Source organism: Lampetra planeri, chromosome 22 (genome assembly GCF_965212315.1).
Source record: "Lampetra planeri chromosome 22, kcLamPlan1.2.h2, whole genome shotgun sequence".
In the NCBI taxonomy this organism is placed as follows: Eukaryota; Metazoa; Chordata; class Hyperoartia; order Petromyzontiformes; family Petromyzontidae; genus Lampetra; species Lampetra planeri.
In genome coordinates this window covers 10,920,321-10,945,796 of record NC_136128.1, presented here as the reverse complement: position 1 = coordinate 10,945,796, position 25,476 = coordinate 10,920,321, and the positions used below count along the sequence as shown (strand labels likewise).

General features: G+C 54.3%; 1 protein-coding gene across 1 annotated transcript in view; it reads left to right on the top strand.

Moving 5' to 3' along the window:
* Positions 1-24,291, top strand: part of LOC144725121 (adenylate cyclase type 3-like) — a 36,614-nt gene extending 12,323 nt beyond the window's left edge. Inside the window, exons 8-20 of the mRNA XM_078604593.1 lie at positions 4,746-4,894; positions 5,371-5,532; positions 8,757-8,844; positions 10,498-10,614; positions 12,149-12,277; positions 14,141-14,382; positions 14,660-14,741; positions 17,044-17,202; positions 19,251-19,397; positions 20,729-20,860; positions 21,862-21,982; positions 22,819-22,943; positions 24,112-24,291. Of these exons, the coding sequence (XP_078460719.1) occupies positions 4,746-4,894; positions 5,371-5,532; positions 8,757-8,844; positions 10,498-10,614; positions 12,149-12,277; positions 14,141-14,382; positions 14,660-14,741; positions 17,044-17,202; positions 19,251-19,397; positions 20,729-20,860; positions 21,862-21,982; positions 22,819-22,943; positions 24,112-24,291 (1,833 nt within the window). The remainder of the gene's footprint in view (positions 1-4,745; positions 4,895-5,370; positions 5,533-8,756; positions 8,845-10,497; positions 10,615-12,148; positions 12,278-14,140; positions 14,383-14,659; positions 14,742-17,043; positions 17,203-19,250; positions 19,398-20,728; positions 20,861-21,861; positions 21,983-22,818; positions 22,944-24,111) is intronic.
* The last annotated feature ends 1,185 nt before the right edge of the window (positions 24,292-25,476 follow it).

Below are 25,476 nucleotides of genomic sequence, written 5' to 3'. Positions count from 1 at the left end.
GTACTAGTAGCTGACTGGCTGGTTAGTACTAGTAGCTGACTGGCTGGTTAGTACTAGTAGCTGACTGGCTGGTTAGTACTAGTAGCTGACTGGCTGGTTAGTACTAGTGGCTGACTGGTTGGTTAGTACTAGTGGCTGACTGGCTGGTTAGTACTAGTAGCTGACTGGCTGGTTAGTACTAGTAGCTGACTGGCTGGTTAGTACTAGTAGCTGACTGGCTGGTTAGTACTAGTAGCTGACTGGCTGGTTAGTACTAGTAGCTGACTGGCTGGTTAGTACTAGTAGCTGACTGGCTGGTTAGTACTAGTAGCTGACTGGCTGGTTAGTACTAGTAGCTGACTGGCTGGTTAGTACTAGTGGCTGACTGGTTGGTTAGTACTAGTGGCTGACTGGCTGGTTAGTACTAGTGGCTGACTGGCTGGTTAGTACTAGTGGCTGACTGGCTGGTTAGTACTAGTAGCTGACTGGCTGGTTAGTACTAGTGGCTGACTGGTTGGTTAGTACTAGTAGCTGACTGGCTGGTTAGTACTAGTAGCTGACTGGTTGGTTAGTACTAGTGGCTGACTGGTTGGTTAGTACTAGTAGCTGACTGGCTGGTTAGTACTAGTAGCTGACTGGCTGGTTAGTACTAGTGGCTGACTGGTTGGTTAGTACTAGTAGCTGACTGGCTGGTTAGTACTAGTGGCTGACTGGTTGGTTAGTACTAGTAGCTGCCTGGCTGGTTAGTACTAGTAGCTGACTGGCTGGTTAGTACTAGTAGCTGACTGGCTGGTTAGTACTAGTAGCTGACTGGCTGGTTAGTACTAGTGGCTGACTGGCTGGTTAGTACTAGTAGCTGACTGGCTGGTTAGTACTAGTAGCTGACTGCCTGGCTGGTTAGTACTAGTAGCTGACTGCCTGGCTGGTTAGTACTAGTGGCTGACTGGCTGGTTAGTACTAGTGGCTGACTGGCTGGTTAGTACTAGTAGCTGACTGGCTGGTTAGTACTAGTGGCTGACTGGTTGGTTAGTACTAGTGGCTGACTGGTTGGTTAGTACTAGTGGCTGACTGGCTGGTTAGTACTAGTGGCTGACTGGCTGGTTAGTACTAGTGGCTGACTGGTTGGTTAGTACTAGTGGCTGACTGGTTGGTTAGTACTAGTGGCTGACTGGCTGGTTAGTACTAGTGGCTGACTGGCTGGTTAGTACTAGTAGCTGACTGGCTGGTTAGTACTAGTAGCTGACTGGCTGGTTAGTACTAGTGGCTGACTGGTTGGTTAGTACTAGTGGCTGACTGGCTGGTTAGTACTAGTGGCTGACTGGCTGGTTAGTACTAGTGGCTGACTGGTTGGTTAGTACTAGTGGCTGACTGGCTGGTTAGTACTAGTAGCTGACTGGCTGGTAAGTACTAGTGGCTGACTGGCTGGTTAGTACTAGTGGCTGACTGGTTGGTTAGTACTAGTAGCTGACTGGTTGGTTAGTACTAGTAGCTGACTGGCTGGTTAGTACTAGTAGCTGACTGGCTGGTAAGTACTAGTGGCTGACTGGCTGGTTAGTACTAGTGGCTGACTGGCTGGTTAGTACTAGTGGCTGACTGGTTGGTTAGTACTAGTAGCTGACTGGCTGGTTAGTACTAGTAGCTGACTGGCTGGTTAGTACTAGTAGCTGACTGGCTGGTTAGTACTAGTAGCTGACTGGCTGGTTAGTACTAGTAGCTGACTGGCTGGTTAGTACTAGTAGCTGCCTGGCTGGTTAGTACTAGTAGCTGACTGGCTGGTTAGTACTAGTGGCTGACTGCCTAGTTGGTTAACATCAGCAATGAGACAAGGTAGCCAGGTGTGGTGATCGCCACACCTACTCCTCGTTGCGCCGTGCCAGCCTTAATGGGTGCTCGACAAAACAATTGTGCAGTCACTTCCCTGTACAGCTATAGCATTGAATCATTGCTGGGTTTCATTGCGTCCGCGTGTGCATCTGTCGCACTGTGCGTTTGTCTGTGTGGATGTCTTCGTCTTAGCGGGGAGCGGTAGTATAGCGGTTAGCGCTACAAACCCGGGGACCCGAGTTCGATTCCCGCTCACGGCCAACAGCAGTGACCATTATCTGAACCGGTCCTGGGCCTCCCCTAGGTCGACTCAGCCTCAAATCAGTACGGTATCTGGTGTGGTGTGTAAACATCGCCACTGGGGAGACAAAGGCGTTTCGGGCGTGGTGCTTGCCACCCACCCCCTCGTGCGCCGCGCCGGCCTTCATAGGTGCTCGCTAACAGCACTTGCCCCAGCAGTCTAATCAGGCTATACGGGGGATCTTTGTCTTCACGTGTCTGTCTTTGTACACAGGAGGTGCTTGCTGTGACAGCACCTGCATCAAACGTCTGTTACGAGGCAATGAGCGAGGATCTCTGTCCTTTAACACGCAGGAGACGCAGATCACGACCCTCAGTGACAAGTCATCGGAGCTCATCAAAACCCGGGACGGACCGCCTGGACCCCGCGCTGCAACCCCTTCTGCTGCAGGCCAAGGGGTGAATCCACCGGATCGCTGAGACAAAGAGACCAGGCTCAGGGAATGGGCCACCAAACAGAGCTAGGAGTTTTCGTGGTGGCCGCGCCTGTGAAGGGCGCTGTTAAGTCACACCAGATGACCAATCTCGCCACAAATCTGGCTGTCGCCTGATGAAGCTGGTTGTAATTACTGGCGAAACGTCGAACTCGGATTGTGAATGTTGTGGCTTGGCTCTCCAACACACCGGTGTTGCTGTACGAGTGACAAATTGGCCACGTTCTGTTTACGTGACAACCCTTACTCGTTGGCTGTGTCGGGTGGTGGTGGGTTTTAACGACACATTTCTATATTTACGTGATCTAACCCAAAACGTCTCTATTGTGGATGATATTGGTCGCGAAAGCCTACGTGTTAAACCAATCTCAACTCCAGCGGGGATGATGGCTTCCTGACTCGGATCGATAGAAGCCAATCGGAATCAGAATCTTTGTTTTTATCCTGTGAGAAATCTGATGAGCTATGAAGCTCTTTGTTGACAGATGTCCAGGAGGGGAGGGTCAGAAAGTTACAACAGTACAAAATCACTTAAAGCAGTATGGGGGATCGGTTGATTGATTTGTTCATCACGTGTTGATTCCCCCCCCCCACCCCCCCTGAACTCTCTGACCATTGGCCCGTCACTTGCTCGCCGCTCATTTATCGCTACTGTCGCGGACATTTTTCACCACCGATTTGACGCCTTCAAACGCCCTCCCAAAAGGAGTCGCCGGACGAGATTTGCCATTTTTTGCTCTCGCTCAAACCGTGTTCTCGAGCCGCGTTCAAAACCGTCGCGTCGCAGGACGCAACATTTCTCCTCCTCCCCGTTGTCCTTGCGCCGTTTGTCTCAGATGCTCTCCCTTGCCCGCAACCGCCTCCCTTGGCACGTTCCTGACAAAACCTTTCGCTCAGTGCAACGCCGGTTGTGTCCGCTGTTTCGCAACCGCTGTCCGTCGCAGTGCCGCTTTTGTCGCGAACAGAAAACGCTGGGCCCTGCGGTCGGAGCGACTGTCCCAATTCGAACCGCGCGCCTCCAGTCGTGCCGCCGGTTGGCTACGTACGGTGCGAAAGAAGTTCAACGTACACAGATGCTGCAGTCTTCATAACGAACGTCAATAAATGAGCACGTGGACAGCTGACGTTCTGGCTGATGGCCGCGAGTCCCTACGTGAAGCCCTGTCGGGTGACCTCATTGAATCGGTAGTTCGTCCTCCGGGTGTCACGGTCCGTCGCTCCTAGCCAGCCCTCCTGCATAGGCAAACAGTGGGGGGCATACACAGACTGGGGGGGGGCTGTAACACCATCATAGGACACTGTCACGTGTGTCTTGTTAATGCGAACGCAGCGGCCACTCAGATCGCGTCGACTCATTCGCCAATACCATCGCCGGTTTCTCTTTCCCGGTTGAACTTGGCGGTGGCGTCGCGAGCGGGGTCACGTCACCCGTGTTGCTTCCCCAACGCGTTCCCCAATCAGTCGTCGCCTGTGCGTCCCCCGTACAGCCTCCATTCCCGAGTTCCCTATTTGCATGCCCCTGTGATACATTCCCATCCACCCCGCACACCTCCTGTCGTTTCATCCAGAATCCCCGTCATGTTTACCTGCGTGTACCCCACCCTCCCCGTCCGTTCCACGTGTCCTCCCTCCACCCCCCCCCCCCCCCCCGTGAGTTCAACGTGTCCCCCCCCCCCCACGTATTTCCGTCGCGTTATCTCTCCCCACTCATCCCCCCACGCGCGCGCGTGAGTCTTTAAATACCAGCCGGTCAAATGTTGCCACCCGACGCACCACATCCAGTATGCCCTCTTGCAAGCACTGTAGCTACGTGTGTGTGTGTGTGCGTGTGTGTGTGCGTGTGTGTGTGCGTGTGTGCATGTGTGTGTGTGCCATCGGGAGTGGTAGTGCAGCGGTTAGCGCGCTGGGCTGTGAACCCGGCGGGCTAAGTTCGATTCCCGCTCACTGACTCCAACATCTGTGATGGTTATCTGAACCTGGTCCTGGGCCTCCCCTAGGTCGACTCAGCCTCAAATTAATGCCTTGTGTGATGTGTAAAAAAAAAACATCGCTACTGGGGAGTGGTGCTGTCCACCCACCACCTCGTGTGCCACAGCGCCGGCCTTCACAGGTGCACCTCGCTAACCGCACCTGCCCCAACAGTCTGTGAACGCTATACGGGGGATCTTTGTCTTTGTGTTCTCCCCGTGCTGTCCCCGTGCGCCGCAGGGCGCCGACGCGCTGGTGCTGAACCGTCGCGGCCGCGTTCACCCCGAGGGCCCGGGACCCGACGCTGCGGCCGCCTCCTCCTCGTCAGTGGAGCCCGACCTGAGCGGCCTCCTCGACGCGGCCCTGGCGGCCAGAGAGACGGCCAGGACGTACGTACAGCACAAAGACAAAGGTCCACCCACCCCTCGTGTAGCCTTCACACGCCGTTGGGGCAAGTGCTGTTAGCCAGCAGCAGCAGCAGCACCTGTGAAGGCCGGCACAGCACACGAGGAGGAGATGGCCACACGCACTCCGGCACCGTGCCCGCTCGTGTTTCACACAACAGCAGTGGTACAGCGATATACGTTGCCCATGCAAGCGTTATCCAGGCTCAACCCTGCATCTGAGCGTACCCGGGTCCGTTCTTGTCTCTCTCCTTCCCGCGATCGTAACGAGAGAAACAGGGCGATGAGAGCGAGCGCATTCTACTGGACGAGCGGACCATCTGTGAAAAAAAAACTCATAGAATTTCTCCAGCGTCAATAAATATTCTGATTCCCGGTGACTTTTACCACGGGGTATACGGGCGGTGCCAAGGAAAGCGCGTGTGGACGTGCGGCTTCTAAAACCGCGGCTTGTCCCGCAGTGCGGAGGGGCGGCAGACGAGCAAGGTGACCCTGCGCTTCGTGGACTCGGAGCTGGAGTCTCGCTTCGCGTGCGAGCGGGAGCCGCAGAGCGGAGTGGCCGTGGGATGCTCGGTGCTCATCCTCCTGCTCACCTTCCTCGCCAACATCCTCATCTCGCCGCAGTGAGTAACCCCGCCGCAGTGAGTAACCCCGCGCGTCGCCGCCGCCGCCGCGGGCAGTTTGACGGACCGGGACTGGAAATCGGCCCCAGGATTTTGTGAGCACACACCGGGGCCCCATTTGGTGCTGGTACAAAAAGAAAAAATGCACGCCGGTGAGGAAGGATCTTTGGGGCTGCAAAATATGGGGACTTAATGGCAACCGAGAGCGTAAATAAGCAATTAAGCGTACACATTAAAGGTAATAAAATATTTGGTTGAAATAAATTTAGTTATTTACTCTGATCACATCTAGCAATTTCCCCACACAGACTTGGCCCACCGGCCGTCGGAATGGGCCCACCCCACCGGGCATTTGCCCTCCGCACTGCTGCCCTCTGTGGCCAGTCCGGGCCTGGCCACGGGTCATCCATCCCGTCGTCATCGCAGGGGTCTGACCAAACCGGACACGAGAACGAACCGCTTTCTTTATTGAGTCGAAAACGGAAGATCCGAACCCAAATTCCATGTTTTTCTCTGGAAATAAATGTATGTGTGTATGTTGAACTGCTTTAGCACCTAGGCTTTCGCGACCAATATTTTTCATAATAAACGTTTTTGGGTTAGATCGCGTTATTTATAAATGTGGCGTTAAAACCCGCCACCATTCGACACAGCCAACCAGTAAGGGTTGTCATGGTAACAGAACATGGCCAATTCGTCACTAGTACCGCAACACCGTCACGAAGAAGGAGAAGACTGGCATTCGTCCATGAGCCCAGGCCAGATATTCCACCTGTTGGCACCACCCGGGGTGACGTCGTTTTTCTAACGGTGCCAATTTCACGACGAGGCCACCAACGGCGACTCAGGCGATAGCCACTTGAAGCGAGCGGTGGGTGGTGGGTCAACCGCCTGCAGTGTTTACTGCCCCGGTGGTTGTTGGTTGCCATGGCCCGTGCACTGCACAGAGCGCTGTGCAGTGGCCACTCGCCTCGCCTGTGCAGTGGCCACTCGCTGGCAGTGCAGGAACGCGAGGGAAGAGCGTCGCTACGCAACGGGGTACGAGAGGGGGGCCTCTGCTCCAAGGTTGCTTGCCGCTCTCGCTGCAGCCCGTGATGTCAACCGCACCTTCCCCTGTGACCGCCCTCCCCCCCCTCGCCCTCCCTCCCCCCCTCCCCTCTTCCCTCTCCCTCCCTCGCCCTCCCTCCCACCTCACCCAGGAGAGTCGCTCACCGACCCAGCCACAACCCACGCACCTCCTCCTCCGCTCCATCCTGCGGGCTAATGAGCATCCAGCCCCCCAGTGTGCCCCCTCCTGACTACACCGCCCACCCCCCACTCCACCCCCCTCACTGCTGATAATTCGCGGGGGGCAACGAGCGAAGGAGAGGGACGGACACAACCACTCACGGTCTGCTCGCCTCCGATGGCGAGCGAGCGAGCAAGCGATCCACTCGCTCCGCGTCGCGCGAATAACCACGCGTCCCGGCTAGAGAGAGAGAGATTCACATCTTTAAGATTCGCATCTCCAAGGGAGATTCACGTCTTGGCGAGGCTCACCGCCCTGGCGCTTTGCCTTGACGTTGGCGACTGAGACGCGAGAGGGGAATTTGTCGCGCTTCTGCCAAGGATCGGGCACGGAGTATGAACTCGCGGATGAAGTTTTTTTATCGACTCGCTCCGTTGGCTTCACCCCGTCGACTCTTCGCAGATAATTCCCACAATTTACTCGCTCCCCTTGCCTCCTCCGTGCCGAGATTAGCGTTTACACTGACGACGTAATGCGTCCGAACGAACGTTTCTCATGTGTGTTCGCGTCTTCCGCCGGTTGTGCCCTTGGAGTGCGTGGTTCGTTTCAATGTTTTTGTAACAAAAAAAAATATTGATTGCGAGTCAAATAAAACAGAAAAAAAATCCGAATTAACCGACAATGTGGTGCGGGCCGTAATAGCGACATCCGCAGAGAGAATTAAAATCATTAGGCCATTACGCGAGCACGCTCCAGGAAGCATGCGCACATTAAGAACACGGCTTAGTTAATGTCACCGATAATAATTAGCAATCGCGCTCTAAATTAACCGTGAACGCCGCCTTGCCGGAGCGGGGGACCGCGAACGTGACACGGCCGCCTTGATCGCACCGCTCCGCTCCAGGTGCTGCGTTCTGGCTTTGTGCCTTCGGGCACAGAGAGGCGGAGAGGCAGGTTTAGAAACTTTCCAAAGGAAGGGGGTTGGGGGGAGGGGGTCGGGAGGGTGGAGGGAGGGTGGAGGGAGGGGGCCCATCCTAAAATTGAAAGACTTTCAACCATGGTCCTACAGTAATTAATAATAATAAAAATTGGGGGTAAATATAAAAACCTGAACAATGTTCGGGGTCTCAAGGGGCGGGGGATCTGCCAGCACTGTCCCGTGATGGCAGCAGCAGCAGCAATGCGTTCTTCAGCAGCTCGATGCTAATGTCGTGGTCTGCTGCCTGCCACAACGAGAGGGCTTCAGCAACAGAGAGAGAGCGAGTTCGTGTCGTGTCGCTGTTCCTCCTCCTCCGTTGAAGGAGCGCAGACCCACAGTGGGTTTACTGTGCGGTTCGTGGCTTGGGTTGAATGGCCACAGTTGCAATGTGGCTTCTGTTTAGTGCATCTCCATGGGTCTCTGTGTATCTAGATTATTCTCTGTATGTGTCTATGGCTTTACTATATGTCCCCGTAGCTTGGGAGGCATAGTCACAATCACACGACTGTGGCTTGTATCTTTAATCCTTTGTGGACTCTCAGACACATTTTTTTTTACTGTTTGGCCGTGTCGGGTGGTGGAGGGTTACGACACATTTATAAATAACGCGATCTGACTCAAAACCCTATATTATGAATAATATTGGTCGCGAAAGCCTACGTGTCAAATTGACATTTATTTGGCCTAAAAACCGGGTGACCTAACCCTTGGGGGCCCCTGCCTGCCTGCCTATCCCCAATCAAAGACGGTCACCGCATCGCACTGCTGCCAGATGCGCTTCCGCGGCCGTCCGGAGCACCCTTAGGAAAGCCACTGGAGCCGTGCGACTTTGAATCTACTTTGAAAACTCATTTCTTTACAACTGCTCTTTTGTGTTTAGTTTGTTGTCCTTCCCCCGCCGCACCTCCGATTAGCACGGTTGGCTACGTACGGTGTGAAAGAAGCTTAACGTGCAGCACACACGCAGCCTCTCTCTCACCTCCGATGACCCCCCCCCCGCCCCCCGTACGTTTGAAGGCTGATCGCCAACTACGTCACCTTCGTGCTGGGGGAGACGGTGCTGGTGTCGTTGACGGCGCTGCTGCTCGCCGCCGTCTTTCCCAAGGTGAGCGGCTCGCCCCCCCCCCCACCCCCCACCCCCCACCCCCCGCCCCGAGCGTGACGTGCGGACACACGGGAAACCTCGGTCGGTTTGGAGCCGCCGATCTGGTGTTCTCCGCTACGCGAGCCGCAGCGCCCAGTGAACCTGCCTCGTGCCGCGCAGAGACAGCTGCCACTGGGGGCGGGGGGGGGGCCCTTTGAGATGGGTGCACTGCTGCGTGCCGCGCGTCACGTGTCAAGCACACTGAGGACGCCGCCAGCGGATTGGGCGCCCGAAGCAACAACAACTGATGACTTGCTTATCATTATTATTGTTGATACGAAATCTGGGAAAGGTGGGTTTAGCGTGGTAGCTCTCGGTGTCCCTCGGTCCGCTCTGCCCTCCCAGCGGAGGCGTCTTTTCAGTTGAGGACCGATGGAAAATGTGTGTACAGACGCGAGGCACCGCTGGGACGATGTGTCGAGCGCCTTGCCTGTGTATAACGCCTCCCTGCATCGCTTTATATTTAGCACGCGTGTGTTCGTGTACGTGTGTGTGTGCCTATGGAGAGTGGTGGTACAGTGGTTGGCTCACTGTGCTGTGAACCCCCACGACCTGAGTTGGATTCCCTCGCCCGACCAAAAATAGTGGTGAATGTCTGAACCAGTCCTGGGCTTCCCCTAGGTCGACTCAGCCTTGTTTGCAAACGGCGGACGGGCATTGTGCTAGCCACCCACTCCCCCGTGCGACGTGCCGGCCTTCATAGATGCCCGCTAATGGCACTTGCCCTGATAATCTGTGAACGTTATATGGGGGATCTTTGTCCTTGTGTGTCTGGGTGGTGCGTGTGTACGTGTGTGTGTGTGGATAGGGAGAGGTAGTGGAGCGGTTAGCGTGCTGCGCTACGAACCTGGTGACGCGGGTTCAATACCCGCTCACGGCCAAAATCAGTGGTGATTATCTGAACTGGTCCTGGGCCTCCCCAAGGTCGAGTCAGCTTCAAATGAGTACCTGGTGCGGTGTGTAAACATCGCCACTGGGGAGACAAAGGCGGTCGGGCGTGTTGCTGGCCACCCTCCCCCCCTCCGTTTGCCGTGCCGGGCTTCATAGGCGCTACTCGCTAACAGCACTTGCCCCAACAGTCTGTGAAGGCTACACGGGGATCTTTGTATTTGTTGTGGGTGGTGCATGTGTAGGCGTAAATGTGTGCTTATTTTCTGTGGTGTTCGCGTCGTCGTTATCGCACTGCACGACGAACCTGGTGTCCCGAGGTTGATTCCTGGCCACGGCAACATCAGCGATGATTGTATATTTGGTCCTAGGCTGCTCCGCACACTGTTCCATTTTTTGAGCTTCCGGAGTGCAATTTCCAAATCTTCACAACTTTGAAATGTTCAGGGGCTCCTCCAAAAAACATCCCCGTTGTATGCTGAACAGGGTAACCTCCGCCACCACGTCATCTCGAGGACTCCGCTGCCCTCTGACCCCTGACGAGCCACACGGCCACCTCGAGCACGCACGACGGGACGCGAACCGCTGAATTTGAGAACCGACAGTTGTCTTGCACCGCGTTGACGCGCGTCCGCCCGTCCCCCCATTCTGCCCATTCCACCTGTTCTGCCCCCCCTCATTCCGCCTGTCCCCCCCCCGCCCCCGTCCCCCCGCGCGAGTGCGCAGCTCTTCAAGAGGAAGCTGGCGCGGCTGTCGGCGTGGGTCGACTCGACGCGGTGGGCGCGCAACTCGTGCGCCGTCACCGCCGTGCTGGTGCTCATCGTGGTGGAGATCGCGAACATGGTGAGTGAGTGCGTGCGTCACATCCCACCCCCCTCGCCCCCAACACGCCGATCCGTCGCACGCGGTAAACTCTCACGGCCGCTGTCCTGTCGGCTTCTCAACGGTCACGTTGGCCCGGTAGCTACAGGCGAGCGTCGGTAACGTTCTGCTACTCCTCCGACGGCTCCCAAATGTCCGACGTTTCGCTGCCACGTGCCGGAAGCGGCTCCTTCAGTTTCCCGACGAGGGAGCTCCCGGCGTGCGTGGGGCGAGACGTCGGACGTCTTGCCGAAGAACAGCGAGCGGTTCGACCGGAAGAGCCGTCGAAAGAACCGTCGTTCCGATAAATTGGATTTTATTTGGATAAAACTGTGAACTGGAAACCCGGGTGATCTTGTGTCCGTGAGTAACACTTTGCCGCCATCGTTATGTGCTCTCGCATGGCCGGTATCGCGCAACGATCCGCGATGCTCGCCAGCTGAGCCCGCGATCGATATCGCCCGTGCTCACCCGCTTGTGTTTTTTTACGGGGAAAAAAAAAAATCAAACCTCGCTAACGACCCGGAGCCAACGCCCAGTGGTTAAGTTCGCACCGTTTCATTAGCGAGGCCTCCTGGCTCCGTCTCATCGTGCCCGCTCAACCGAATAATTTCCTCTTCATCTCCGGCGGCTGAGCGTGATCTTGTTTTCCCCACAATGTTGTGCCAAACGTAACGGACTTAAATAATATATTTATCTTCTTCCCCGATGTTAAGCTGTTGTTGTGCCATCGATGCCATGTCATGGGATTTCTCGCAGATCAGTGCAACCCTTCCGACCTATTAAGCTTCGGGTGTCGCGGTGGCGAAATGTTAACTACCTTGCCTGCTATACAGGAGGCCGTGGGTTCGATCCTCACCTTGACGCCTGCTGTATATTTGGAGTTTGCGTGTTCTCCGCGTGGCTGCGTGGATTTCTCTCCGGGTCCTCCGGTTTTTCGCTTCACATTCAGAATCAACATCACGCGTTTCGAGTATTTGGCTGCTATAAATGTCCACGTTATAAGCCACCTCGCTGAGCTATCATCTGTGGCCAGGTCGCTTTTGAAAAAGAGCTACATAGCTCAGTGGGCCTTACATCCGGTAAAATAAAAAATGTTCAGTTTATACTTTAGTTTATTTCTACACAGAAGCGGATATCACAGAGCTACATCTGAGATGCCTTCAAGGGGTCTGTGGTCCACACAGAAGGGGGGCAGCACGTCCCCACCCACTCGGAGCAATGCTCGCCACGTGACAGTCGGGCCGATGTTTTTAAATCGCAGAGCTGAAATTTTGCCAATTTAAGTGCCCAACAAATTCAGCCATTTAGCGACCGGGCCGCAAGCATTAACTCGTGACAATCGAAACCCCGGTGTTCATCATGGGCGCCCGAAACCTGGATTTGAACCCACGACCTCAGCAGCGGCGACTCAGTCTGCCGGGCTACTGAGGCAGTGGCATAGCGTGCGTGGCGTGGGCTCCGGTGTAACCCGCGCCCCGCCCGCCCCGTCCAGTTTCCCTCTCTTCGTTTGTAGGCTGACTTCCGCGTGCAGTTGCACCGCCTGCACACTCGACGGCGAACGCCGGGGCGAGCTCGCTATTTTTACGAGTCCGCCGTGGGGGGGAGCGCGGGGGTGGTTGAGGGGGGGGGCGCCCTGCGTCAGGCGACGCGTTTCGCCGCCGCAGTGGTGAAGGCCGTGTCAAACTCTCAACTCTCTGGCCGTGACTTTTTAATTTGACGGCTCTTGGGAGCAAGGGGGATGATGGTGGTAGTGATGGTGGTGGGGTGTTAAAGGTCCTCGCTCGTTCGGGTAATGGCTGGAATTTTGTTTTGTCGTGACAGTTGTTGGGCCTCGTGGTGGCGTGGCTGTCGAGTTGCGGAGGGCGCAGGCCCGTGCAAGTGTACTGCGCACCTCGGCGATAATGTTCGAAGGTTTTTTTTCAGTCGGGTCTTCAATCGGAATGACCGGCCAGTTCGTGTCTCGGGAGCGTTTTGTGTCGCGTGGAAGCACAGCGGAGTAACGTGAGAGATCCCACGCATGCATGGGGATTTACACTCAAGGGCCCAGTAGGTTTTGAGAATGTGACAAGTCTCATGCAAAGCGGTGGGATCAGAGGCATGCAAGATCCCCGTATAGCCTTTGACAGACTGTAGGGGCAAGTGCTGTTAGCGAGCACCTATGAAGGCCGGCACGGCACACGAGGGGGTGGGTGGCCAGCACCACGCCCGGCCGCCTTTGTCTCCCCAGTGGCGATCTTTACACACCGCACCAGGTACTCATTTGAGGCTGAGTCGACTTAGTGGATGCCCAGGACCGGGTCAGATAATCGTCACCGGTGTTGCCGGGTTCTGGGCGCAGCGTAGCACGAACCGCTACGTACGCACGTACACAACGGCACGTGCACTTTCCCGGATTATAATGATCAAATCACCAGGGTCATGTGACTATTGCCCAACGCAAGCCACTTAAGCGCTCACGCTTGTTACTCCGCAATTGGATTACGGCGCGGTTTTAAGCACCCCCGGCCTACGAATTCCGCGACCGCCATCGTCGTCGTCATCGCCACCAACGTCGTCCTCGCCGTCGTTGTCCTCGCCGCCTGCCACCGTCGTTATTTCGACGCCGCCGCCAAAAAAAACGGAGGCGGCCATTTTAACCGACTGCGTTGGGGGGGGCGGTGCACCCTGCGGACGTCAATGACGTCAAAATGCCGGCAGGCGTGGCCTTGCAAACTTCGCTTCGATTGGCCGCTTGGTCGTCCCAGAGACCGAGGCCATTCACCTTCTGACCAGACAGAACCTTCCACAAGGCCCCCTCCCATTCCCCTCCACTGGATATTAAATGAGGCCGCCTGGGTGCTCATTAGCGCTCCCGCTAATGAGCCACAGAGAGCCAAAAATCGACGCTAAACAGGGATTGATTTGCCCCCGTTCCGTACAGTTGTCGCTTCCGAATGATCGCAGGTGTGGTGGCGGTTGTTGTTTGTGTTGGCGCTCGTTGCTTGTGCCACTGAAGTGTTGGGGTTTTTTTGGTTTTTTTAATCTAAGAGTTGTACAATCTGAAGGTGGCAACAGCGGTGTTTTTTTTTAAAATTGACGCTGCTTAATGGCAGCGCTGCCAAGCAACGTTGAAAATTTCACTCGTGGAGTGATTCAAGGATTTGACACCGATTTATAATGGCAGTCGTTGAGTTATTATCAACGTGGAAGCCGATGTATCGTAATTATTATCTTAACCGCGGTGGTTATAATGATAATAGTTAAATGGATCATGATGATAATGTTTTATTTCATATTGATGGTTGCGGTTTGACTCGGGCTGTGATACTGTTAGAATTCATAACAACGCGTGCTGAGTGTTCATGTACTATCCGCCATCAGCCATGCTCGATCCACTGCTGATTGTCAAATGTGTACTGAGTGTTGATGTACCAGCCACCACCATCATCAGCCACGCCCGATCCACTGCTGGATGTTTAATATCTATCCACCCACCGTCTACCCCCCCCCACCCACCCCGGGACAGCTGTCCTGCTACGCGGGCACGGGCAACGCGTCGTGGGTGACGCAGGGCTACCTGAGCTGCGGCGGGCAGCCGGCCTACCACACCACGGCCGGCGTGCTGGCGCTGGTGGCGGCCGCCATGTTGGTGCAGGCCGACCACCTGCTCAAGCTGGCGCTCATGGTGGCCGCCACGGGGAGCTGGACCGCCCTGCACCTCGCCGCGTGGGGCTCGCTGTTCGACGCGCACGACAGCGAGCGCGACCGGTGAGCTCCGACGGGCTGGCGGGCGGGTTTCGAGACAGGCTCGGGGCTTTGTCTTCCTTCATCCACCACCACCACCACCAGCATACGTTCAGGGTTGCGGGAATCCACATTGGTTGACCTGTGAGCTGTTGGGGCAAAGGGTCCAACTACGGAGGCTCGAAGTAAAGAGAACGTGTGCCGGTCGTCGTTACACAGAGCTACAAGTTGCATCGTTATTATTACTCTCCCTGATCGATGCCAGTGGGCTGTATTTTTGTTGTTGTTTCCACCCGTGCAGACTCGACTTGGTCCCAACCAAATACTCGTCGTGCGTCACGTTGCTGCTCGTGCTGCTCTGCTTTCACTTCTTTAACCGGCACGTAAGTGACCTCTTACCGACCTCTAACCCCATAATTTTTTTTATTACATTTTATAATAACACTTTGTAAAAAAAAAAATCATACCAGTGCACGCGTTACTTTTTGTTTTGCCTGGACAAGATTTTTTCAGAATAAGAATATTTTTACCGGAGCAATCCGATGAGCTGCAAAGCTCTTTTTCATAGATGTCCCGTAGGAGCGGGAAAGAACGTTACCAAAACAAACAAGACAAACACACGATAGCAGTGCAAAGTACAGGAAAGGCAAACAATCACCCAAACAAATACAACTAAACCATCCCCATACTACCAGGCAAAGCCGCTCAGGTATTAACTTGTTTTTTCAGAAGTGACCTGGCCACAAATGATACCTCAACAAAGTGGCTTATCACGTGGAAATTTATAGTAGCCAAGCACTCGAAATGCATGTTTCGAAATGTGGAGGGAAAAAACCGGAGGACCCGGAGAAAAATCCACGCGACCGCGCGGAGAGAAAGAGAGAGAGATACCGCAAACTCCAAATCTACGGGTGTCAGGGTCGGGATCGAACCCACGACCTCCTGCGTCCCACGCGAAGTAGTTGGAGATTCTCTTTAGCCGGGGAGAGAACGGCAGCAGTTGTTTCGTGCAGTGGGTGTCTGCGCCACGCTGATCGGCGACGACGTCTCCCCGGAGTTCGATCGGCCCGTCCGGAGGGCCCATCCGGGGGGCCCGTCCGGGGGCCCATCCAAAGGCCTGCAGGTTCCCGCGAATCCGTCCAAATTCATTTTCGCAAACATTTCGCTCCGCAGCAAGGGGGCAGCCGGAGGCGCCGGTCGCGCCGACGTCTTCACGGTTTCAGCGATTCGAACATCTCCTCCTCCTCCCCGTCTCTGCGCTGCCCGCGCGGCTAATTGCCGTTTCGCTGGCGATTGCGTTTCTTTTTTTCCAAAACACCCCCCTCCCCGCGGCGTGGCGGCAGCGCCGTGCTTATGGTTGTCTCCGCCACCCGCAGGGCCGGTGCAGTGGGTCCGAGGGCCGCTTGCGTAGACCGAAACGTGGGCGCTGCCGACGTTCAGTAAACCGTGCAAGTCAATAACGGTGGTCACCGCTCAAGTGTCATGAATGAACGGCTGCACTGCAAGAGCGATGGCCGCCGTGGTGCAGTGCACAGCCGCACTGGAGTTGCAATCCGGAGGCCGCCGGTTTGATCTCCCGGCGTGGCAGAGCTGAAGCAACGGTGCGAGTGTCTCAAACACCGCCACCGCCACTGTCCACCCCAGCAGTGGAGATGGGTGTCATCACAGTCAGTCTATGATTGGCAGGTCGCGTACGGTGGTGGGGTAAAGTGTGGGTACCTCTTGCAAGACGTGAGGCCAGCGTGAAAGAGTAGGCCAACATTCCCCCTTCGACGGCCGCTCCAGAGCTCCCTCTAGTTGTAGGCCCAACTACAGCCTGCAGCGGCATGAGCCAGCGAATGCAGGGCTGCACCTTTTATTTGTTTTTTGACACTGTTCCCACGTGACTGGCCGCCGAGGTTTCCTTCGCTACACGTGGCGAGTCTCGACGAGTCCTCGCCGCCCCTCCCGTCGCGTGCAACAACGCCGGCGTTGGTGCCCCCCGCGCCTTCTTTGAGACGCCGCCGAATCCGTGGGCCCCCCCCCCCCCCCACCTCGTCACAATTGAAGGGCATTCGATGTCGACAATGTTAAGTCAGTCGCTGGATTGGCTTGTTTACATATTTACCGATTGACCAGTCAACCGATTTGCTGATGAGATGATTGCATTTCATTCACTTACTGGCTCTCTGACCTAGTTGACCTTCTGTCTGATTGGCAAATTGATTGATTAATTGAGCATATGCTTCACTAGCTCACGAGTTAACCCAATTGATCATCCGCAAAACACTTCCCCCAGGCACAAACTCCACACGAATGCAATTCGCATTTAATATCGAGGCTAATTGCATTTGGCACGGGGTGGAGTGGTGGTGCAGCGGTTAGTGCACTGTGCTATCAATCCGGTGACCTGATTTGGTTTCCTGGCCATGAACCGGTCCTTGACGAATTGACCCATTGCCCAATTGACTGATTCATTGACCATTTCATTTACCCATTGACTGATTGACCGATTGGTCAATTAACCATTTGATTGGTCAATTCACCATTTCATTGATAGCTGATGTAACTATTGACCAATTGCTTGACCGGCTGGTTCGGCGACTATTTGATTGACTTTTTCGCTCAATGACCGAACGATTATTCCAGTTGACCAGCCGACTGACCGACGATCTGACCGAACTGACCATTTGGCTTTCCGCCTAGGTCGAACAGACGGCCCGCACTCTCTTCCTGTGGAAGCTGGACCTGGCGGCGCAGAAGGAGGAGGTGGGGACGATGAGGAGGTACAACGACGCCCTGGTGGCCAACATCCTGCCCGACCACGTGGCCGCCCACTTCCTCAGCCCCGACAAGCGCGACGACGTGAGAATGGACTGCGGGACCCGGGCCGGGGGGGCCAGGGGGGGGGGCACAGATAATGATCGCGATATTAACAACAATAACAGCAACAAAGTTTTGAATCATATAAAACTACACTGTGAACAATTTTTTTCGTTTACGAAGTAAAACCCACTGAGCTGCTTAGCTCTTTTTCAGAAGCGACCCGGCCACAAGTGATAGCCCAACAGAGTGGCTTATCTCTCACGTGGAGATGTATTGTAGCCAAATACTCTGAACGCCTGATTTTGATTCTAAAAGTGTTACAGGAAAAACTGGAGGACCCGGGAATAAAATCCATGCAACCACGGGGAGAGAGAGAGACATGCAAACTCGAAATATACAGCAGGCGTCACGGTCGGTAAAGAACCCACGACCTCCTGTATACCTGGCGAGGTAGTTAACATCTCACCACGTGCATCGCCAGTGTGATTTGGTCTCCCCAAAAAAATTAAACAAAAAACGAGAGGAGGGTAAAAGCGGGTGGAGGAGGGGGGTTGGCGACCAGGGGTAAGGGAACCGTGGTGGGAGAGAGGAGAGAGCGTACACCGCGTGTGGCTCAGCACCGACAACTCTTGCCCAGGGCCAGCCGGGGTCTCGTCGTCGGTGCTGAGCCCGTACAAAATTCCTGCCAGGTGCCAACCGTACCCCCTGACCTTTGACCCACGGCTTTCGTACGTACGAATGATGTTGAACTTCTTTCGCACCGCACGTAGCCGACCGTGCTCATCGGTTGGCCACGTGCCTCATCCGAGGCTCCCGGCCGTCACTCCCGTCCCCAAGGGGGGGGGGGGGGGGCGCACCGTTACCGTGCCGACGTAGCCCCCCCCCCACCTCTCTATAATTAGTCACCGTCTTCGTTAGGCCTCGCTGGGCCAGGTTGCGGCGGCACATCGTGGCTTCGGGTGCCGCTGCAGGAGGTGTGTACGTACGTCAACAGTTTCCCTCTCGCACCGACCGTGCTAATCGGAGGCGCAGTGTTGAGTCTATGGGCAGTGTTGAGTCTATGGGTGGCAGTGTTGAGTCTATGGGTGGCAGTGTTGAGTCTATGGGCAATGTTGAGTCTGTGGGTGGCAGTGTTGAGTCTATGGGTGGCAATGTTGAGTCTGTGGGTGGCAGTGTTGAGTCTATGGGTGGCAGTGTTGAGTTTATGGGCAGTGTTGAGTCGATGGGTGGCAGTGTTGAGTCTATGGGCAGTGTTGAGTCTTTGGGCAGTGTTGAGTCTATGGGCAGTGTTGAATCTATGGGTGACAGTGTTGAGTCTTTGGGTGGCAGTGTTGAGTCTATGGGTGGCAATCTTGAGTCTATGGGCAGTATTTAGTCTATGGGTGGCAATGTTGAGTCGATGGGCAGTGTTGAGTCTATGGGTGGCAGTGTTAAGTCTACGGGCAGTGTTGAGTCTATGGGCCGTGTTGAGTCTATGGGTGGCAGTGTTGAGTCTATGGGCAGTGTTGAGTCTATGGGCAGTATTCTTTGGTTCTTTCGGTAAAGTCACGTACAAAGATAAAATAATAAATTAAATAATTGCATACTACGACGTTTTGATTGCAACACAAGCGATCTTCATCAGGTATAAAAGAAATAGCAACAAAAATCTAACCAGAAAACTATAAACAGACATACAAGCAGACAGACATCACAAAGACACACAGAGAGAGAACACGTATCAGCACAAAGAGAGAGGTCGTTTCTGTAACGAGGCCTTAAATATAGAGAGGGGGCGGGGGCGGAGAGAGGGAGGGGGCAGAGAAAAAATTAGCATGTCAATGAGTGGACGACGACGTGGTACGGTAAGCAAGACGACGACGTGGTACGGTACGCAAGCTTGAAAATCAGGAGAAAGACACACTAAAATTAAATAACCTAGTAAAATATCGAAATGTAATGTAATGCAACACAGAGAGTCGGTCAACACACAATTAACGCATAGCCTGGTTGATTACGTATTTCAAAGATTGCCAAGTTAGAATTTAAGTGTGAAAATTCACACATTTAAGTGTGAAAACATTTGCTTCGTTTGCGCTTTCCTGCAGGAGCTGTACAGCCAGTCGTACGACGAGGTGGGCGTCATGTTCGCCTCCATCGCCAACTTCTCCGACTTCTACACGGAGGAGGGCATCAACAACGGGGGCATCGAGTGCCTGCGCTTCCTCAACGAGATCATCTCCGACTTCGACTCGGTGCGACGGGGCCTGCCAGCAAGCGCGCACACACACGTACACACACACACGTACACAAACACGTACACACACGCGCGCACGCACACATACGTATACATAACGCACACACGTACACACACAGTACACAAACACGTACACACGCGTACTCACACACGTACACACACACGTACACACACACACGGCCACACGTACACACATACACGCACGCACATGGCCACACACACGCACACACACTCATACATACGTACATGCGCACACACACATTCGCGCACACACATACGCACACACACATACGTGTATCTACAGTATCCACCTGGCATCACGTCTGCCTGTGTGGCCGTGGATCTCTCTTGGCGTGCGTGCCTGTATCGTTTGTCTACCTTGCAGTCTGCGTCTCCGTGGCAGATTTCAGCCCCTGCTTGTCTGTCCGCCTGCATTCCTGTCTTCTGTCTGCCTGTTTTCATCTCTGTCTGTCTGGGTCTACGTCTGCCTGTATGCCCATATGCCTTGCCCCATTCATGCTCTTCACAAGTCTGTCTGTCTACGTGTACTATGTGTCTGTCTTTCTATCTGCTCGTCTGTCTCCCTTCCTGCCCACCCACATGTCTCTCTGGCTGTCTAAATGTAAGTCTCTCTGGCGGTCTCTTTTCACGCGTAGTTTTTTTTTCAATCTTCTCTGTTATTTATCTCGGGTGTCAGCCACTTCTGTCACTGCCAGGGCCTCTGTGCGCGGAGCGGGGTCGCGAATTTAGTTGACGAATATCTGAACCGGTCCCGGGCCTCCTCTAGGTCGGCTCAGCCTCAAACGAGTACCCCGGTGCACTGCATAAACATCAGCATTGGGGAGATAAAGGCGGGCGGGCGTGGGTGCTGGCCTTAATAGGTGCTCGCTAACCGAACTCGGCCCGACGGCCTGTTAAAAGTTGCCAGAACATTTCTCCCTGGAGAGGAGCTTCCTCCTTCACTCTGCCGTCCGCATGTGGAGCCGCCTCCCTGATGAACGCATCGTGGGAGAGATCACCCATTCCCGTCTTCAGGCCTTCAAGTGCCGAGCTCGCACCCATGGGGCATCTCTTAACTTCACCGTTTTGAGTGTTTGAGTTGCAGCGGTTATGCCAATTTGATGTACTAATGCTGGATATGGCCATTGGTCACAATTGCACCCAATAAATAAAGAGTATAAGGGGCATCTTAGTTTTTTCTCCCCTTCAAAGGTATTTGAAAGTCCAGTTCGGCCTTCTGTAAGGAGATGGGTTCCTCACCCTTGGTCTTCTCCTCCTTCCTACCCCCCCCCACCCACCGACCGGGTGTGATGGAACGTGCCGGTACAGCTGCTGGATGAGACTCGCTTCCGCTGCATCACGAAGATCAAGACGATCGGCAGCACTTACATGGCGGCGTCTGGACTCAACGAGAACGAAAACACCGTGGAGTACAGCAGCAATGAGAAGGCGAGGGCTGACGCACACGTGCACACACACGCGTGCACGCACGTGCACACGTGCACACACACACGCACGTGCACACGCACACACACGCACGTGCACACGTACACACACACACGCACGTGCACACGCATGCACGTACACACGTGAAAAAAAACGATTCTCGTCATTACTGGATTTTCGTGCCAGCGTGCACGGACAGCCACAAATAAAGTCAAAGTGATTTCCTTGCTCAAATCATTCACCCACTCACTCACTCACCCACTTACCAATTCACTCACTCACCCACTCACCCATTAATTAATTCACTCACTCACCCACTCACCCATTCATTCACTCACTAACCCATTCACTCATTCACTCACCCACTTACCCATTCACTCACTCACCTATTCACTCATTCACTCACTCACCCATTCACTCATTCACTCACTCAACCACTCACTCATTCACTCACTCACCCACTTACCAATTCACTCACTCACCCGCTCATCCATTCACTCACCCATTCACTCATTCATTCACTCACCCGCTCACCCATTCACTCATTCACTCACTCACCTGCTCACCCATTCACTCACCCACTCACCCTTTCACTCATTCACTCACTCACTCACCCACTTACCAATTCACTCACTCACCCGCTCACCCATTCACTCACTCTTGCAAATGAGACTGCCTTTGCCTCTTGAGTTCATGCCTGGAACTTGCTGTGCGTGTGCGTGGGGAGCGGTGGAGCAGCGGTTAGCGCTCTGGCGCTTACAAACCCCGGTGACCCGAGCTCCATTCCCACTTACTGCCAACGCCAGTGGCAATTATCTGAACCAGTCCTGGGCCTCCCCTAGGTCGACTCAGCCTCAAATGAGCACTTGGTGTAAACATCAGCGTTCGGGAGACAAATGAGGCTGGGCGTGGTGATTGGCCACCCACCCCTTCATTGTACCGTGCCGGTAACAGTCCTTGGCCCAGTGGTCTGATCAGGCTGTACGGGGGATCTTTGTCTTTGTGCGCACGTGCAGGATCCAGGCACCCGCGTGCGGTGGCAGCACGTGGCGGACCTGGCGGACTTCTGCCTGGCGCTCAAGATGACGCTCATGAACATCAACTGCCAGTCCTTCAACAACTTCATCCTGCGCATAGGTAGCGAGGCCCTTCGGCCCCGTGAACGACGTGGGAAACCCCGCGGCGGCGGAATCGTTCGCTTTGACGACACGCCAAGGGGGTGCGCGGGCATCGCGCGCGCGAGGGCTCTCGCCGCCTCGCCCGTTGGGCCGGCGGTCAGTTCTTTCGAGCTGGTGGTCTGGATAAGGCCGAGAGCTCTTGTGAACGTGCAGCGCTGCAGGCCCTCCCCCCGCGCGCGTTTGTTAACGGCCAGCATGGGCAGCGTGGGGTCACAACGCCTTGCACTTTCCGTCGAGTCACAGAGCTTTGCCTTTGAATGTCTGGGGCAGTTCGCCAGGACTATGGAAAGCAATTCATATTCTTAGGTTTTTTCGGTAAAGTCACGTAGGTAAAAAATTTAAATTAATAAAAAAAATAAAAAAAAATCACGACGTTTCGGAGGCAACACAAGACTCCGTCTTCAGGTGGAACAGTCACAGCACGATAGCTGTATCAAGTGATTATTAATTTTTTTACCTACGTGACGTTACCGAAAAAACCTAAGAATATGAATCCTTGCAGTCACGAAAGCTTCAAATCTAGAATTATGGCAAGCAAGCCTGACTGCTGATGAGACACTGAAGGTTGAAACCGGTCGAAGAGTTTGCATGTGTTGAACCAATGCTGCTGGGATTGGGCACTTCTGCCTGATGGTCGTGCGTCTAATGGGCTGTCAACATTTTTTTATGCAGCTTGTAAAGTACTCACAGAATGGCAAGAGTTGGAGGTGGTAGAATCACCACGTGTCTCATAGACTCCCAATGGCCTGCCCCCCCCCCGCTCCCACCACCTCTTTGGCGTCGATGACTGCGCAGGTTTGAACAAAGGCCCGGTGCTTGCCGGAGTGATCGGCGCCCGCAAGCCTCACTACGACATCTGGGGGAACACGGTCAACGTGGCGAGCCGCATGGAGTCCACGGGACAGCTGGGCAACGTGCAGGTTGGCGCTCATCGGCACCCTCGCCTTAGCTCGGCCACATTTCATCTCGGAAAGTGGAACGTGACAGTTTTTTTGACGGAATGTCCTGACGAGACCACCTCACGGCACAGTATGTGGGAAAGTGCGAGCACTGTCATTCTGTTGCACGCAGGGACACACTGCTCTGCAAGCTTTCCAAGTAAAACTAAAAACGATTAAAGTATCTTGATTTGAAGCTTTCGTGACTGCAGGAATCCATACTCGTTGGTTCTTTCGGTAAAGTCATGTAGGTAGAAATAAAATCAAATAAAACAAATCACGACGTTTCGATCGCAACACAAGCGGTCGTCATGATGGCCTGATGATGACCGCTTGTGTTGCGATCGAAACGTCGTGATTTGTTTTATTTTATTCCTAACTACGTGACTTTACCGAAAGAACCAAAGAGTACTATTAAACTATGTTTTATTTCTCTTCTTGGTTCTTTCGGTAAAGTGACTTTACCGAAAGAACCAAGAAGATGAATCCTTGCAGTCACGAAAGCTTTAAATCGAAATGTATGTTTTATTTGTACCAGGTAAATGCCCCGCTAAGCTATACATAGCTTTTTTTTTTATCAGAAGCGATCCTGGCTGTCACAAACGATCGCTCAACCAAGTGGCTTGTCATCATTATCACGCGTTAATTTATAGCAGCCCGAATACTCTAATTGCGTGACGTTGATTCTTAATGTGGAGGAGAAAAACCGGAGGACCCGGAGAAAAATCCACGCGGCCACGGGGAGAGAGACACGCAAACTCCAAATCTACAGGCGTGAGGGTCGGGATCGAACCCACGACCTCCTGCATACCAGGCGAGATAGTTAACATCTCATAGCCACCGTCGCGGCGATCTATCCACTGCTGGATGAAGGCCTCCATCGCCATCTCTTGCGGCCGAGCGATGTGCAAAGCTCCGGCTCCGGCGCGCGAGCCGATTTGACCTCTTTTCCGTGGACACGGTCGGACGTTCTCTCGCGAGACGCCCCGTCGCTCGAGGGGAAGTCGGGGGTGGCGGTCGATGAACCAGGCGGCGAGCGGCAGGATCGTCGGAGAGCTGGCGACGTTCTCGACCAAGAGCGTTTACGATCGCCGAGCAAACGAGCGGGCCGGAATGGTGAACGTGAAGTATTCATATCCTCTGTCGCCAGGTGGTGGAGGAGACGTATCTGGTCCTCAAGGACTACGGCTTCCGCTTCGTGCGCCGCGGCGCCGTGTTCGTCAAGGGCAAGGGCGAACTCATCACCTACTTCCTCAAGGGCCGGGAGAAGCCGTCCAACGGTTTGCCCCACCAGGTCAGCGAGGAGGTGTTCGAGTTCACGGCCGACTGACGTCCCCTCGCCAGGTCGCCCGCGCGCTTGGTCACGTGTTGGGCCGGTCGGGAAAACTGTCGTGTGGACCCGATTGTAACCAGCACTCACCGATTCGCTCCCGTCACCAACTTGAGCCATGGTCGGTGGTCCTCCCTATCACTCTTCTGTCGCTACGAACACAGTTACGGTTGCCGTGAACTTCACTGCGCTGAACCACCGCTCTCCAGGTCTCAACAACGCACTCGCTCATCCGCCTCATTCACCCACTCACCCACTCACCACCTCACCCACTCACCACCTCACCCGCTCACCACACGGCAGGTCACAGCACTTTTCTTTCTGCTTCTTCCCCCGCACTGCCCGGCTGTGGATTTCCCTCCACGTCGTCAGTTTTACCAAGGTTCCCGTAAACAACCTTGCTCGCTTCGACAAACGTATTAACTCTTGATCTGTTACAATGTTAATTGTGCCGTTTGTTGCTGGCCGGTTGGCGCTTTGGACCTTTGGGCCTGTGCTCAATGACCGTGAGAGGAAGAAAATAAATGACGTAGACTTGTCCGGCGCGTTGCACTCGCTCGCGATGTGCTAGAGCGTGGAGCCTCGCGACATTCCCGTTTTTGAATGACCACCACGGTGCGTGAACCACATACGGTTTGCCTCGCCTGTTTCCCAGAGAGCGAGTGGGAAAACTGGAGCCTTAAACGACTGTCAGGCACTTGTAAATTAATCTTCACGTTGCGTGCAGTAAATGCTTGCACACAGCAGCAATAACAACGATTCAATCCATGTCACGCCTGAATGCATCCATATCTCAAGAATATTTACAGGGGGTACGGGACACGATGAGGTATGTAATAATAATAATAAATTGGACAAGGATGAAACCTAATCGCTTTTTTTTACCGTCATTGCCGCCTGGCTGAGGCTTATATGGGAATATTAAATTAAAAGCAGAAGATGCGGGGCGGGGATGATTGATGATCGGCTGCTGATACATCACTAAGTCTTCACGCTGTACCGGCTCAGATGCCCGCCGCTGTTATTAGATACGAGCGTGAATTGAACTCGGGGTCGCTAGATTCGTAACGGCAGTGCGCTGACCGCTCCCCACGCTCTACGTGCGCGTGGATACTTCGGAGTGAAATCTTACCTTTTTCTATCGCTTCACGATCGCCATGGAGTGCGATCGTAAGTTTAAAAAAA